The 14,693-nt window shown below is 43.2% G+C and overlaps 1 protein-coding gene and 1 non-coding gene across 4 annotated transcripts in view; one reads left to right on the forward strand and one right to left on the reverse strand.

Moving 5' to 3' along the window:
- calcrl2 (calcitonin receptor-like 2) overlaps positions 1 to 9,424 on the forward strand; it is a 32,907-nt gene extending 23,483 nt beyond the window's left edge. For 2 of the 3 annotated variants that reach the window (XM_061801259.1, XM_061801250.1), the window contains 10 exons: positions 595 to 702; positions 780 to 892; positions 1,287 to 1,378; positions 2,557 to 2,686; positions 2,778 to 2,931; positions 3,873 to 3,933; positions 4,438 to 4,504; positions 5,705 to 5,923; positions 8,162 to 8,203; positions 8,729 to 9,424. In XM_061801259.1, the coding sequence (XP_061657243.1) occupies positions 595 to 702; positions 780 to 892; positions 1,287 to 1,378; positions 2,557 to 2,686; positions 2,778 to 2,931; positions 3,873 to 3,933; positions 4,438 to 4,504; positions 5,705 to 5,923; positions 8,162 to 8,203; positions 8,729 to 9,007 (1,265 nt within the window). In that variant the 3' untranslated portion in view covers positions 9,008 to 9,424. The remainder of the gene's footprint in view (positions 1 to 594; positions 703 to 779; positions 893 to 1,286; positions 1,379 to 2,556; positions 2,687 to 2,777; positions 2,932 to 3,872; positions 3,934 to 4,437; positions 4,505 to 5,704; positions 5,924 to 8,161; positions 8,204 to 8,728) is intronic. The other variant, XM_061801267.1, reaches the window with a different exon arrangement.
- A 4,899-nt stretch (positions 9,425 to 14,323) lies between these two features.
- Positions 14,324 to 14,395, reverse strand: trnaq-uug (transfer RNA glutamine (anticodon UUG)). The gene has a single exon. It is a non-coding gene; the product is annotated as a tRNA-Gln (tRNA).
- Positions 14,396 to 14,693: the final 298 nt, after the last annotated feature.

Below are 14,693 nucleotides of genomic sequence, written 5' to 3' on the forward strand. Positions count from 1 at the left end.
GGAGGCAGTGCTTTTTACTGCTTCTCAGCTCTAATCCACCTTTGAAATGTTATTTTGTGATCGGCTTCCCAACATGCCACTCGGCAGCCCGCTAATACCAGGCTTCCGTCCATTGTTGGCCTCGCTTGAGTGGCCCAGCTGCCGGGAGGTTTCCATTTTCAAATCATTCTTAATCTTCTTGTGGAGGTTGATCCTGCTTGAGGATTCAGTCTGAGGTACTTTCAGGTCTTTGTGCATATTAAGGCTTATGATAGCTGGCTATAAATGTCATGAAACATGTAAAGTACGACGAATTGTAAGTCACATCTTTATTTTAATTATATCCCTAAGTGTACAGTGTGCTTTTTTATGTATACTCAACAAAAAGAAGGTAACAACTGAAACTCAGGTAAACCATATCAATTAATACATGACACAATAAGAGAACAGCAATGTAAATGTTTACATAACATAGACAATCAGCCAAACACTAACATGCAAACAATTACAGTAAGATTGTATTCATTTTATTTCAAGCCATCAGATTGTAGGAACCCTTTGTTTTCCAGATATCTCACATCTTCCCATATTTCTTGTTTGTACTGCTTCCTGCAGGCAATTACTGTAACCGCACATGGGATGGCTGGCTGTGTTGGGGGGATTCGTCTCCAGGGACGTTCGTACAGATGTGCCCTGAATACTTCCACGATTTTGACCCTGCCGGTGAGGCCAGGAGCAGGCCAACACAAAATCAATCAAATCAAGTTATGCGCAGTCAATTCTGATCTCTTGTCCAACAGAAAAAGTTACCAAAGTTTGTAATCCTGACGGACAGTGGTTCCACCACCCAGAGAGCAACAGAGTGTGGTCCAATTACACCCAGTGTCAGATCTACACCAAAGACAAACTGAAGGTGAAACTAATAGAGTATTAAATGTCTTTTCTTTCTTACTGATTTCTCAGTGGTTTAAAAAGGTGACTGCTTAGCAAGTCTGCCTCAGTCAAGATGTCCCAGGTGCAAATCCCGGCCAGGCTCGCCCGATGTCAGCTGGGATAGATAGACTCACGATGACTCGTGATGCTAATGAGTGCAGGGGCTACAGAAGATACGAGATGGACGTAGTTGCATAACGCCTTCGCTGATGTTACTGTTTAGGATCCGTTTGGCAAAGATGGGAAATAGTTACTTCACAATTTGACACTACAACACAGATATTTAAATCGTTGCTGCTGTAGATATTATTTTTGAGACTTGCTTTAGGTGGAAACCAATTAACAATGAGTTGTACTGTACTTGGTGTGTGCAGTTCGCCATCAGCTTGTACTATCTGGCCATGGTGGGTCACGGCCTGTCCATTGTCTCCCTGATCATCTGCCTCATCATCTTCTCCTATTTCAAGTGAGCAGATTTTCATCATTTCACTTCCTTCCCAAAATCAGAGTGGTTATTACTGTTTAGGTTTTAGCGTTTACATCCAAAAGTGGTACAAGAATTATATGGTACTTGGGAAAAAAAAACCTCTGTAAAATGAATCTCCACTTTTTGGCTCTTTGATATTCATGAATTCAGCCCTTGGAATTTTATTCTCAGCTTCTTCTTCTTCTTTTATTTTCGGCTTGTCCCGTTAGGGGTCGCTACATCGTGTCATCTTTTTCCATCTAAGCCCATCTCGTGCATCTTGTTCTCTAACACCCACTGTCCTCAAGTCCTCCCTCACAACCTCCATCAATCTTTTCTTTGGTCTTCATCTCACTCTTTTGCCTGGCAGCTCCGTCCTCAGCACCCTTCTACCAACATACTCATTCTCTCGTCTCTGAACATGTCCAAACCATCTTAGTCTGCATGCATAACACCAGACACCTTCCGCCAACTGTTCCACCCCGCTTGGACCCGTTTCTTCACTTCTTTACCACACTCTCCATTGCTCAGTATTGTTGACCCCAAGTATTTGAAATCATCCACCCTCACTATCTCTTCTCCTTGGAGCTTCACTCCTCCTCCTCCTCTGCCCCTCACATTCATGCACATATATTCTGTTTTACTTCGGCTAATCTTCATTCCTCTCCTTTCCAGTAAATGCCTTCATCTTTGTAATTTTTCCTCCGCCTGCTCCCTGCTTTCACTGCAGATCACAATATCATCTGCGAACATCATAGTCCAAGGGGCTCAGTGCAGATCCCTGATGCAGTCCCACCTCCATCTTAAATTCTTTTGACACACTAACGGCACACCTCACTGCTGTTCTGCTGCCCTCATGCATGTCTTGTACTATTCTAACATATTTCTCCACCATACCAGACTTGCGCATGCAGTTCCACAGTACCAACATTTTATCCTCAGAAATTTCATCGAAAAGCTCACCTTCTTGTGTGTGTGTTTTTTTAAATGCCCGACAATGCAACAGGTTGTGCCAAAGCCCTGGAAAATAAGAAAAGTATTATTTGGTGTTAATGATGCACTTTGGAGGAATACAACCACAGTTTGAAGATCTTTTTTTCTAGGAGTAGGATAACTTGGTATATATGACCTATTTGCATAAATGCACGAAAAAGTGAAATCATTGTTGCTTTTTTTAGGAGTCTTAGCTGCCAGAGAATCTCCCTCCACAAGAACATGTTCCTCTCCTTCATTTTGAACTCCGTTGTTACCATCATGTGGCTCTCTTTGACAGCAGCCAACAACCAAGCCATAAACACAAGCAACCCTGTGAGTCCATCGCATTACAAGAATAAAACAACATCTAATGGAACCCGTTTGCAGTGATTTGGTGATTAAAGCCACATTTTCTTTCTGGCAGGTGAGCTGTAAAGTGTTGGCTGTGCTAACCCAGTACACGTCGACTTCCACCTACTTCTGGATGCTGTGTGAGGGCATCTACCTTCACACTCTCATCATTGTGGCTGTCTTTGTCGGGGACCAGAAGCTCTTCTGGTACTACGTCTTGGGCTGGGGTAAGCGCTGTCATTGTCATTGCATGTCGGTATTAGATGTAACAAAATTGCGCCGCTCAACAGATTATAGTTGAGTAACAGATTCTGGTGTCGTGAGCAATAATACTGCGGTTTCACAGTATAACGATACTGCAATCATAGCTGCATAATGTATTATTTGTAAATCTTTTGGTAAATTTTTGTATTGCCGTTGTCTGTAGGCACATCACTAAATGTAAAAAGAAAAATAAACAGTAGAATTTTTTAAAAATAAAATCAAAATGCAGTACAATAGTAAAAGAACTCTCTGTATTTCTCAGAAAATGAGTCGCTACTTCTCTGCTGTTTGCCACTTTGTGAAGTAAAGCGTTAGAGGCGAATGTTAGCCTTGCTGGTTAGCCATTTCAGTACCGAGTCCATATTACTTTTCACAACCAATAATGTAGGCATAGTAACTCTTGTTCACAGTTGGTTGCAAATTCATTTCAAGACACAATAACAGGAATTTTATGAGGTTGTTTTGAATTTGTCAAAGAGTTATAGGTGGCACTCTCCTGCTTGTGATAGCATAGTACCTCGTGGAAGTATTGCCTCCTTGGGCATCCACGTTTTGCCTATCCCTCCTCTCCCATGTTGTGGTAAAAATAATTTTCCACACCAACAACAGGAGGGGATGTGTGCCTTCACCTGCACTTACTTGAAAAAAATAAATAAAGGTCACACCACTGACGGACAAATTGAAGCAGTTTTGAAAGCATGACTTTTTGAAACCGGTAACCTGCCCATGCCTGGTCCCAGCAGTTCCGTTAATGTTCTGCTGCAGGGACATCAGTACATCAGAACTGATGAGGACATCAGTTGGGACTAAGGCAATGCCAAGGGTTCAACATTGAATACATTGAATAAGTGACTTGAATACAGTTTTACTGAAAATAAAATCTGATGTGTGTGTCTACCTTCAGGCTTTCCCATCCTTCCTGCAATCACCTATGCTGTGGCCCGCGGGCTCTTCTTTAATGATAGGTAAGCAAACAGTAGTGATGTCATCAAGGGTTGAGGCTATGGTCGGGGATTTTGTGAGTTAGGGTTAGCAGTTTGGTTAGATTTGGATTAGACTTGGTTTGGCTTCAGATTAGATGGGATTAGATTAGATGGACATGTGTGTTAAAATTACAATATGCTATAGGATAAGGGGTTGTGATTGTTTTAGGTCAAGGGTGCGTGATAGGGTAAATGTTAAGATTAGGGTTGGAATGTGTGAGTTTTTAAAGCTTACACTAAGGTTATAGTTTCAGGACTCAAATTAGGGTGGGTTAAATCTACATGTTTTCACACTCACAAATTTAGAAAATGTCCGCTACAAAATGGCTACACATAAAACACACTTTCACAAACACCCATTAATATGTTAGGATGGATTAGTATTAAGGTTTAGGATCATGTTAGATTTGGGGTTAAGAGTGACTACTTTCTGTGCCTTGTTTTGAACTATTGTGGTACAATTATAGTGTCTAATCTCTGTCACAGGTGTTGGATCAGCTCACACACTTACTTACTCTACATCATTCACGGACCCATTCAAGCTGCGCTGCTGGTGAGTAATTGGGAAAAGTTTTTATAGTATACAGCTCAGATCATCTTGTACTTAGGTACATACAGTAAACTTGGACAATCTACTGAGCTCCACTACTGCAATCGTACCAATTTGTAACCACAGTATTAAAAAAAAAAAAAAAGTTCATTTAATAGCTCTGACAATGTCAATCAAAACTGAGCACTATTATATGTATGAATGAATAAATTAAATAAGATCAACAATGAATGAATGTTTTTGTTGTTGTTGTGTTTTTTTTTTGCATATAGAATGATTAAATATGCATGCTATGTTTATTTACTTTGTGTTCCTGTGAAAAGAAATGTAAATATTTTCCACCCACTTTCAAAAAGATTTTAATTTGCATATAGATGCCACAAAATGTGACCGAAGCAGTATTTTAATACTACCACAAAAACTAAATAGGTGAGTTTTCAGAGCGTAGGGAGGAATAAGGTCCCCCCAAAAATCTATAATCAGGTGCGAAAATGATACACGTATATGCAGGGAACACTCTATATTGTGAATAAAGTAAAATGCATTTTTCATCATCTTTGTAAAACAAAATTGTATTGCATCTCATTACATTGTCCAGGGATATGTAATGCTATGTCTGCAAAGTGTATCTTTCTAGATGTTAAGAATATGAGATTATCTGTAAAGACCTAGATAACATTAAAAGAATGCTTCTTAACCTGGGTTCAATCGAACCCCAGGGGTTCGGTGAGCCAGTCGCTGGGGTTCAACGGACAACTTGACCCACATCGGGTGTCCTTTCCTCTGACCTGAGAGTGACAGGGAGATGACAGAATTATTTCCATTCACTTCCAGTTTATTTTCATTGAATTTAATTTTCTTTGCATGAAATTCACAGTTTGTTGGTTTTGTTCATTTAACATTTAATGATTTTTGTTTGGAACTGTTGCTCGGTTTATTTTGTGCATGACCTGAATGGCTGAGAATCTACATAGACAATAAAATAAAGAACTATTTTCCATCTATTTTGAATTTAAAATCAACAATATTTTATTTTGCAAATTAGGAAGGGTTCCGTGAACCCCAGATGAAACTGGCTGGTTTCCGTATGTTGAACAAGGTTAAAACCACTGCATCACGAGGAGTTGGATCGAGTGTTTGCACCAAATATCTAAAGATAAGGGGCTAAGAAAATGTATAGATGAATGGATTTTGTGTGTCCAGGTGAACTTGTTCTTTCTCCTGAACATTTTACGAGTTCTGATCACCAAGATGAAGGAGACCCACTGTGCCGAGTCCACAACCTACATGAAGGCTGTGAGAGCCACGCTGATCCTCATCCCACTGCTCGGAGTCCAGTTCATTCTTTTCCCCTGGAGGCCCGAGGGCCGCATCAGTCGGGCCATTTATGATTTCTTTGTAAATATCTTCTGCCATTTCCAGGTAAAAAACACAGAACATTTGTGGAGCTATCAAAGTGCAAGACTGGTCAGATTATTGTCATTGTACTTTTCAGGTTTTCGGCAAAAAATGAGAATTTTTTTTTAACACTAAATCTGGTGACATTTGGGTTGACGCAAGTACAGTATATTCAATATCCAAATGTGAAGAGGGTATTTTTTTTTTTATTTGTAATGTCATTTACTTCATATTACTTACCCTTACCTAAAGTGAAGAAAATAAGTATTTGAACACCCTGCTATATTGCAAGTTCTCCCACTTGGAAATCATGGAGGGGTCTGAATTTTTTTATCATAGGTGCATGTCCACTGTGAGAGATAATCTAAAAAGAAAAATCCAGAAATCACAATGTATGTTTTTTATTGATTTGTGTGATACAGCTAAAAATAAGTATTTGAACACCTGTCCATCAGCTAGAATTCTGACCCTCAAAGTCCGATAAGTCTGCCTTTAAAAGTCCACCTCCACTCCATGTATTATCCTGAATCAGATGCACCTGTGTGAGGTCGTTAGCTGCATGAAGACACCTGTCCACCCCATATAATTAGTAAGACTCAAACCTCTAACATGGCAAAGACCAAAGACCTTTCCAAAGACACCAGAGACAAAATTGTACAACTGCACACGGCTGGAAAGGGCTACAGAGAAATTGCCAAGCATCTTGGTGAAAATAGGTCCACTGTTGGAGTATCCTTCAAAAAGTGAGGAATCAGCCCAGAACTACACGACAGGACTTGGTCAATGACCTGAAAAGAGTTGGGACCACTGTTTCCAGGGTGACTGTTACTAATTAACTAAGACGTCATGGTTTGAAATCATGCATGGCACTGAAGGTTCCACTGCTTAAACCAGCACATGTCAAGGCCCATCTTAAGTTTGCCAATGACCATTGGATGACACAGAGGAGTTATGGGAGAATGTTTTGTGGTCACATGAGACCACAATGGAACTTTTTGGTCATAATTCACTCCTCCACACAGATCTCCTCTGGATCAGACAGGTTTGTCGCTGAGAAACACAGAGATTCAGCTCCCACCAAAGATATTAGGTTAAGGTCTGGAGACTGGCTAGTCCACACCAGAACCTTGATATGCTTCTTACGGAGTGTGCTGCGGGTCATCCTCTCCTTAATACAGTGCAGTTGTCCTGTTCCTTGTGCAGAAAAAAACCTCAAAGCATTTTGCTACCACCCCCATAGTTCACAGTAGGGATGGTGTTCTTGGAATGAAACTCATCATTTGTCTTCCTCCAAACACGGTTAGCGGAATTATGACCAAAAAGTTCCATTTTGGTCTAATCTGACCACAAAACTTTCTCCCATAACTCCTCTGTGTCATCCAATGGTCATTGGCAAACTTAAGATGGGCCTTGACATGTGCTGCTTTAAACAGGGGAACCTTCTGTGCCTTGCATGATTTCAAACCATGACGTCTTATTGTATTAGCAATAGTCACCTTGGAAACGGTGGTCCCAGCTCTTTTCAGGTCAGTCACAAGACCTTTTGTATAGTCCTGGGCTGATTCCTCACCTCTCTAAGGATCACTGAGACCCCACTAGGTGACATCTGCATAAGGGTCCACTCTGATTGAGATTGACCGTCATGTTTAGCTTCTTCCATTTTCTGATGATTGCTGCAACAGTGGACCTTTTTTCACCAACCTGCTTGGCAATTTCTCCACAGCCCTTTACAGCCATGTGGAGTTGTACAACTTTATCTCTGCTGTCTTTAGACAGCTCTTTGGTCTTGGCCATGCTACAAGTTTGAGTTTTACAGATTGTATGGGGTGGACAGGTGTCTTTATGCAGCTAACGACCTCACACAGGTGCATCTGATTCAGGATCATACATGGAGTGGAGGTGGACTTTTAAAGGCGGACTAACAAGTCTTTGAGGGTCAGAATTCTAGCTGATAGACAGGTGTTCAAATACTTATTTGCAGCTGTATCACAAAAAAATTGTTAAAAAAACATACATTGTGAATTCTGGATTTTTCTTTTTAGATTATCTCTCTCACAGTGGACATGCACCTACGATGAAATTTTCAGACCCCCTCCATGATTTCTAAGTGGGAGAACTTGCAATATAGCAGGGTGTTGAAATATTTATTTTCTTCACTGTACTTCATTACTTCATGTGCTTCATTGTCACTGTTCTTCAATCGAAAGAGAAAATAGTGCTCGTTTGTTAAACATGTTAAATGCAAACCTTTTTGTTTTACAGGGACTCTTGGTGGCAATTATATTCTGTTTCTGCAATAGTGAGGTATGTTTATCAACTCAAATAGACAAGTCTGTGACATTTACAAAATCAAATTAGGCAGATATTTACAAAATAAAATTAGAGCTGATACGAAAGCAAAATCCAAATTCTACCAAAGACAATAATACTCAATTTTGATTTCGATAACTTTGCGATGAGTCTGTAAACTGTAAGTACTAGAAATCTTGATGTAAATTAATTGCGTTGTGTTCTTTTTCCCCATGTGGGTTCAGGAATGTACAAAGTTTAAATGATATTGCATTAAATTGAGTCTAGTTCTTTGTCAGGTATATTAATGTAATGAGCTCATCAATAATTTGTATATTGTGTGGTGAAAATAATTAAGGTACCATGTGGCTGAAAGATGTACTGCAGTTAAAGTTACGGTAAAGTTACGGTAATTTGTTCAAATAAGTATTCTGTGCACATGCTAGATGTTTTCTAGACATTTTTTCCCCTCTCCATGTCATGTTCGTGGTGCTTTTGTTTGAATTTCGACTGTCACACGACTCTTGTTATCACCACCAGGCCCAAACGGCACTGAAGAGAAAATGGGCCCAGTGGAAGTTGGCCTGGGGTAAGACGGGCTGGGGAGAGACCCCCACCGCCAACAACCACTTCAGCTACCACAACAATTCCTCCTTCACAGAGACCAGCCGTGCCACCGTCAGCATGGAACAAGCCGATACCCACTGCAAAAGCAGCGAGAACGCTCACTTCCTGTCCGGCAGACAGCCAGAGAGAAGTGTGGAGTGCAGCAACGGGGAGGTGGATGTGCTCAACAAGCTGCATACCGTCAACATATGACACACCTTCAGGGGCACCTTTTTTAATATACAAAAAAAGAAAACAAAAAAAAAAAAAATGTCCTACATATTATTTAAGAGCACTTGCAAAACAAGCTTGTTTTACACACATTTTGAGATCACAGCTTCAGTTTATGCACATAGAAACTCTGAAATACATTATTTGTATCATTTTGTAGTCCTTATAGTGATTCTGTGTATACTGTATATTTGATGTGGCTGGCATTGCAAACTTTATTTCCTCATACAGTGTCCTTTGGAAACAACGACTACCATATGATGTCTCTATAAGGCTTATAAGGGTTAACCTTTTGGAGAGGTATAAATGCATTTTTACAGCGCATGCACAAACAATTCACAGTGTCACATTTTGTTAAAGGTTGATTAAATTACCTCCAGCGGCACATTGGAGCATCTAGTTACATCGTTGGCCTCACAGTTCTGAGGACCGGGGTTCAAATCTCGGCCCTGCCTGTGTAGACTTTGCATGTTCTCCCCGTGCCAGCGTGGGTTTTCTCTGGGAACTCCAGTTTCCTCCCACATCCCAAAAACATGCAACATTAATTGGACACTGTAAACTGCCCTTAGGTGTGATTGTGGTTGCAGCTATTGTCTGTCTCCATCTGCCCTGCGATTGGCTGGCAACCAGTTCAGGGTGTATCCCACCTCCTGCCCGATGATAAGCTGGGATAGGCTCCAGCACTCCGTGACCCTTGTGAGGATAAGTGGCTCAGAAAATGGATGGATGGATAATTGTCACCCTCAAAATTCAGAATACAACAACCCATGAAACCTGAAAAGGGTTTGGGATTTTGAAATCATTTTAAAAATAACAACTAAGAAATCAGATGTACACAAGTACTGTATTGAAATTTTCAGAATCAAACCTTGGATCTGGCTGGTCAACTCAGAGACATTCAGAGAGTAGAAGAGTATGAATGCATCCATTTTCTATACTGCTTGTCCTCATCAGCTGATTTGAGGTGAGAAGGTTGGGTACTCCCCAGACCCGTTACCAGTCAGTCGCATGGCACACGCCAACAAACAACTACTGTATTCACAGTCACGTTCAAACCTGCGGACAATTTTGTAATCTTCAATGAACCTAACAAGAAGGAAAACAGAGGATGTGGAGAAAGCCCATGCAAGCGAGAACCTCTTGACCGAGAAGTGAACATGCTAACAGCTACACTAACATGTTGCCCATAATTGAAATTGAACATCAATATAGAATACATACAGCATGTACCTCCTGTATTCCGTATCTAAACATGTCTGTGAATAAAACTAAGCGCACAGTCCAGGGCAGTTCTAGTTTTCCTCAAACGTCCTGAAAACAACATGCATTCCATATTAGAAGGGTAACACACCACCAAAGCAAAATGTCACAGAGTTGCTGAAACAATGACTTCATTTCAATTTTTAATCAAAGTGACTCTCAATTTCATCTCAAATGTACTTTATCGAATTGAAATCTAAGCCTGTTTACCTGAACAAAAAGCTATTTTGTTTTTTTATATGGAAACAGGAAGAAAGACACATCAAGTGTCTTCTTCTTCTTTTCCTTTCGGCTTGTCCCGTTAGGGGTCGCCACAGCGTGTCATCTTTTGCCATCCAAGCCTGTCTTGTGCATTTAACTCTCTAACACCCACTGTCCTCACGACTTCCTTCACAACATCCATCAACCTTTTCTTTGGTCCTCTCGCTCTTTTACCTGGTGGCTCCAACCTCAGCACCTTTCTACCAATATACTCACTCTCTCGCCTCTGGACATGTCCAAACCATCGAAGTCTGCTCTCTCTAACCTTGTCTTCAAAACATCCAACTTTGGCTGTCCCTCTAATGAGCTCATCTCTAATCCTATCCATCCTGTTCACTCCAAGCCAGAACCTCAGCATCTACATTTCTGCTACCTCCAGTTCTGCTTCCTGTTGTTTCTTCAGTGCCACGGTCTCTAATCTGTACATCATGGCTGGCCTCACCACTGTTATATAAACTTTTCCCTTCATCCTAGCAGAGACTCTTCTGTCACATAAGACACAAGACACCTTCTGCTAGCTGTTCCAACCTGCTTGGACCCGTTTCTTTACTTCCTTACCACATTCTTCCTTGCTCTGTATTGTTGACCCCAAGTATTTGAAGCAATCCATTCTCGCTATCACTTCTCCCTGGAGCCTCACTCTTCCCCCTCCAACCCTCTTATTCACACCAATATATTCTGTTTTACTTGGGTTAATCATCATTCTTCTCCTTTCCAGTGCATGTCTCCATCTTTCTAATTGTTCCTCTGCCTGCTCCCTGCTTTCACTGCATATAACAATATCATCTGCGAACATCATTGTCCAAAGTGATTCCAGTCTAACCTCATCTGTCAGCCTATCCATTACCACTGCAAACAGGAAGGGGGTCAGAGCTAATCCCTCATGCAGTCCCACCTTCATCTTAAATCCCGGGTGTCATCCCAATAAACGTTCTAAAATAGAGATTGTAATGAAAAATATATATAGCATTATTAACTTCAATGTCTATACGAAAAAATAAATGTGAGCGGCGAGCGCGTCATCAATGCGCGAAGTTGTCATTCTACGACATCCAAGTGGTCGCCATATTGGCTGCGTCCTCCGTCCGTGACATCACCCGGACATTCGCAAATTAAAACACGCGGTGCACCCTAACAATGGGAGACAAACGCGCCTCGTCTGACACTTTTCGAAAAGGAGAACACCACACAACCGAGTGAAGTTACCGGGGCAATATTACACTATTGTTTCGAACCCTCGGGGCAATATTACACTATTCTTTCGAGCCATATTCAGATAATATGCGATCACGGCCAAACCTCATCCACGTCCGATCCACTTCCGTGACAGAGATGAGCTATCGCAGCGACATGCATCCTTCCCAGAAGCAGTGACAGCCGAACGTGGCGCCTCAGCCAGTGTGGCAGATAAGGAGGAGGTGGAGCCGAGCGATGCTGCTTTTAGGGGTATTGTAGTAGCACCGGAGAAAAGGAGTCCGAGGCGGAGTGTCGGACACAGGAACAAAACTTGTTTTATTGGCAGACATCAAAACACTACTCGCATAACGGCAGGAACTCTGTGAACTCGTCACTCCGGAAGAGCAACAAAAACAGTCTGCACCCCAACTCGAGGTCCCGCGAGTGAATTATGTAAACACCACACAAGCCCCCCCAGAATTCACCCATAGTCAAAATCCTTGTGCCGTCGAGGGATGACGACCCGACCCCGGCGGGTGTGCAATGTAGGGGCCGAGGGGGGCGGGGCCACACTGTCCATTGAGTCACGGGACAAGGGCCCAGGCGGGGTCAAGGGCACCCCGGCAGGCGCAGGGGCATAGGGCAAAGGGGGGCGACGCCGGCGCGGGGGGAGGGCCAACCCCAAAGGCTGGGCAATGTTCAGGTGCGCGGGTTTGACCCTGTCCACGGAAACAGTCTCGGGTCTGCCGCCAATGTCCACGAGCAGGCTCTTATCCCCGTGCTCCAGGACCCTGAACGGCCCGTCGTATGGGGGGCCCAGAGGTCCACGGTGGGCATCATGATGAACAAACACAGAGCACAGGTGACGGGGCAGCTGGGGTGCCATGTTGCGCTGCAGACCAGGGCGCTGTGGCATCCGGGATGAATTCGCCGGGGACCCGCAGTGGCTGGCCATAGACGAGCTCGGCGGATGAGGACAACAGGTCCTCCTTGGGGGCGCACCTGAGGCCGAGCATGACCCACGGGAGCTTATCCAACCAGTTGCCGTCCGTCAAGCCGGCACGCAGGGCTGCTTTCATGGAGTGGTGGAACCACTCGTAGAGACCGTTCGCCTGGGGGTGATAGGCGGTGGTGCGGTGCAGCTTGACCCCCAAACTCTCAGCGACTGTGTTCCAGAGTTCAGAGGTAAACTGAGGGCCACGGTTGGAGGAAAGGTCGCACAGGGTCCCGAAGCGCGCAACCCACGTGCAGACGAACGCCCGGGCCACGTCTGACGACGTTGTCGAGGAGAGGGGAACGGCTTCGGGCCAGCGGGACATCCTGTCCACCATGGTGAGCAAGTAGGTGAAACCGTGGGAGGGAGGAAGCGGACCCAATAAGTCAACGTTGACTTGGTCGAACCTCCTCTCGGGGACAGCGAAGGGCTCCAAGGGGGCTTTTGTTTGGCGAAGCACCTTAGCCCGCTGACAGGCCACGCACGAGTCGACCCAGGCCTGCACATCTTTCTTAAGACCGCGCCACACGTACTTCTGGGCCACCAGCCTCACGGACGGTTTCCTTCCTGGTTGTTTAACACGGTTGAAAATTATCATGTATTAATGTCTTCCCGCTCCTGCCCGCTCCCGTTGCTTTTTTTCCCGCTCCCGTCCCGATCACGGGATTAATTAAAAAATGACTCCCGTCCCGTGGGATTCCCGCGGGAATCACGTGACCCACGGGAATTCCCGAAAAATGTCATCCTCTACTGCCTACCTGTCATTTGGAACCCACGAAGCTCTCGTCCTCTGCATCCGTGCAATCCATTTTTCACAACGAACCGGGTCTCTTGCAAACTTATGAAGGCTAAATCCATTCTCCCGAGTGTTCTAGCAATGTCCAGCAATGCAATGAGCCGGCATTTTGGCTAACACGAAGGAACAAGAGCTACCTTCCCGGAGGAAAAACTAATGGAAGAAAACGAGTCCTCGAGGGGGCGCCTCTGTCCTTTACGTCACTTGCTGCTTCTTCTCGAAAACAAATCCCTCGAGAGGATTTTCATGGCGGGAGTTACAAAAAGCTGTATACGCCAGAATCATGTTTTGTGGTGAAAAAACATATGGGACCATATTGGCTGTGGTTTTTCCATTAATAATATTCCAAAAATCATCAATTTTATCACACTTGACATTTAAATGCTTCTATCTCACCTAAGGCACACCTCACCATTGTTCTGCTGCCCTCATACATGTCCTGTACTATTCTAACATATTTATCTGCCACACCAGAGTTGCACATCCAGTACCACAGTTCCTCTCTTGGTACTCTGTCATAGCGTTTCTCTAGGTCAATGAAGACACAATGTGGCTCCTTCTGACCTTCTCTGTAGTTTTCCACGAACATCCTCAAGGCAAATAATGCATCTGTGGTACTCGGCATGAAATCATACTGTTGCTTGCAGATACTGACATCTGACCTGAGTCTACCCTCCACTACTCTTTCCATGAACTTCATTCAAGTGTACTTTCTATCAAAGATAGAACGAAGATATAATGTCTAATGAACATTTTTAGTGATACGGAGTAGGAGAAACATTTACTCTTACTTTAAATGCAACAAAAGATGAGGTCCCACCGAGATTTGAACTCGGATCGCTGGATTCAAAGTCCAGAGTGCTAACCATTACACCATGGGACCATTTGGCTTAGGACTGCGCCTTACATTTTTCTAATATAGAATGGTAGCGGATATCCTGAAACGATGGTGTTTTCATATTCTTGTTGTGCTTATTCGTTAATTAAATTGTCTCGGTCCACTGATTAGGTCAACATTTGAGATTCATTGAACGACGATTTTTTTTTTTTTTTTACTTCACGTACTTGGCACAACTTGCTATCTTCCGCATTCTCCACCAATCACATATCACGCTCACGTGATGTCACTTAAATGACCCCTGGAATTTGGAAGTTCCCTCATTTGTCTACCTAAATCGGAT

The sequence above is a fragment of the Syngnathoides biaculeatus genome, chromosome 2 (genome assembly GCF_019802595.1).
Source record: "Syngnathoides biaculeatus isolate LvHL_M chromosome 2, ASM1980259v1, whole genome shotgun sequence".
In the NCBI taxonomy this organism is placed as follows: domain Eukaryota; kingdom Metazoa; phylum Chordata; class Actinopteri; order Syngnathiformes; family Syngnathidae; genus Syngnathoides; species Syngnathoides biaculeatus.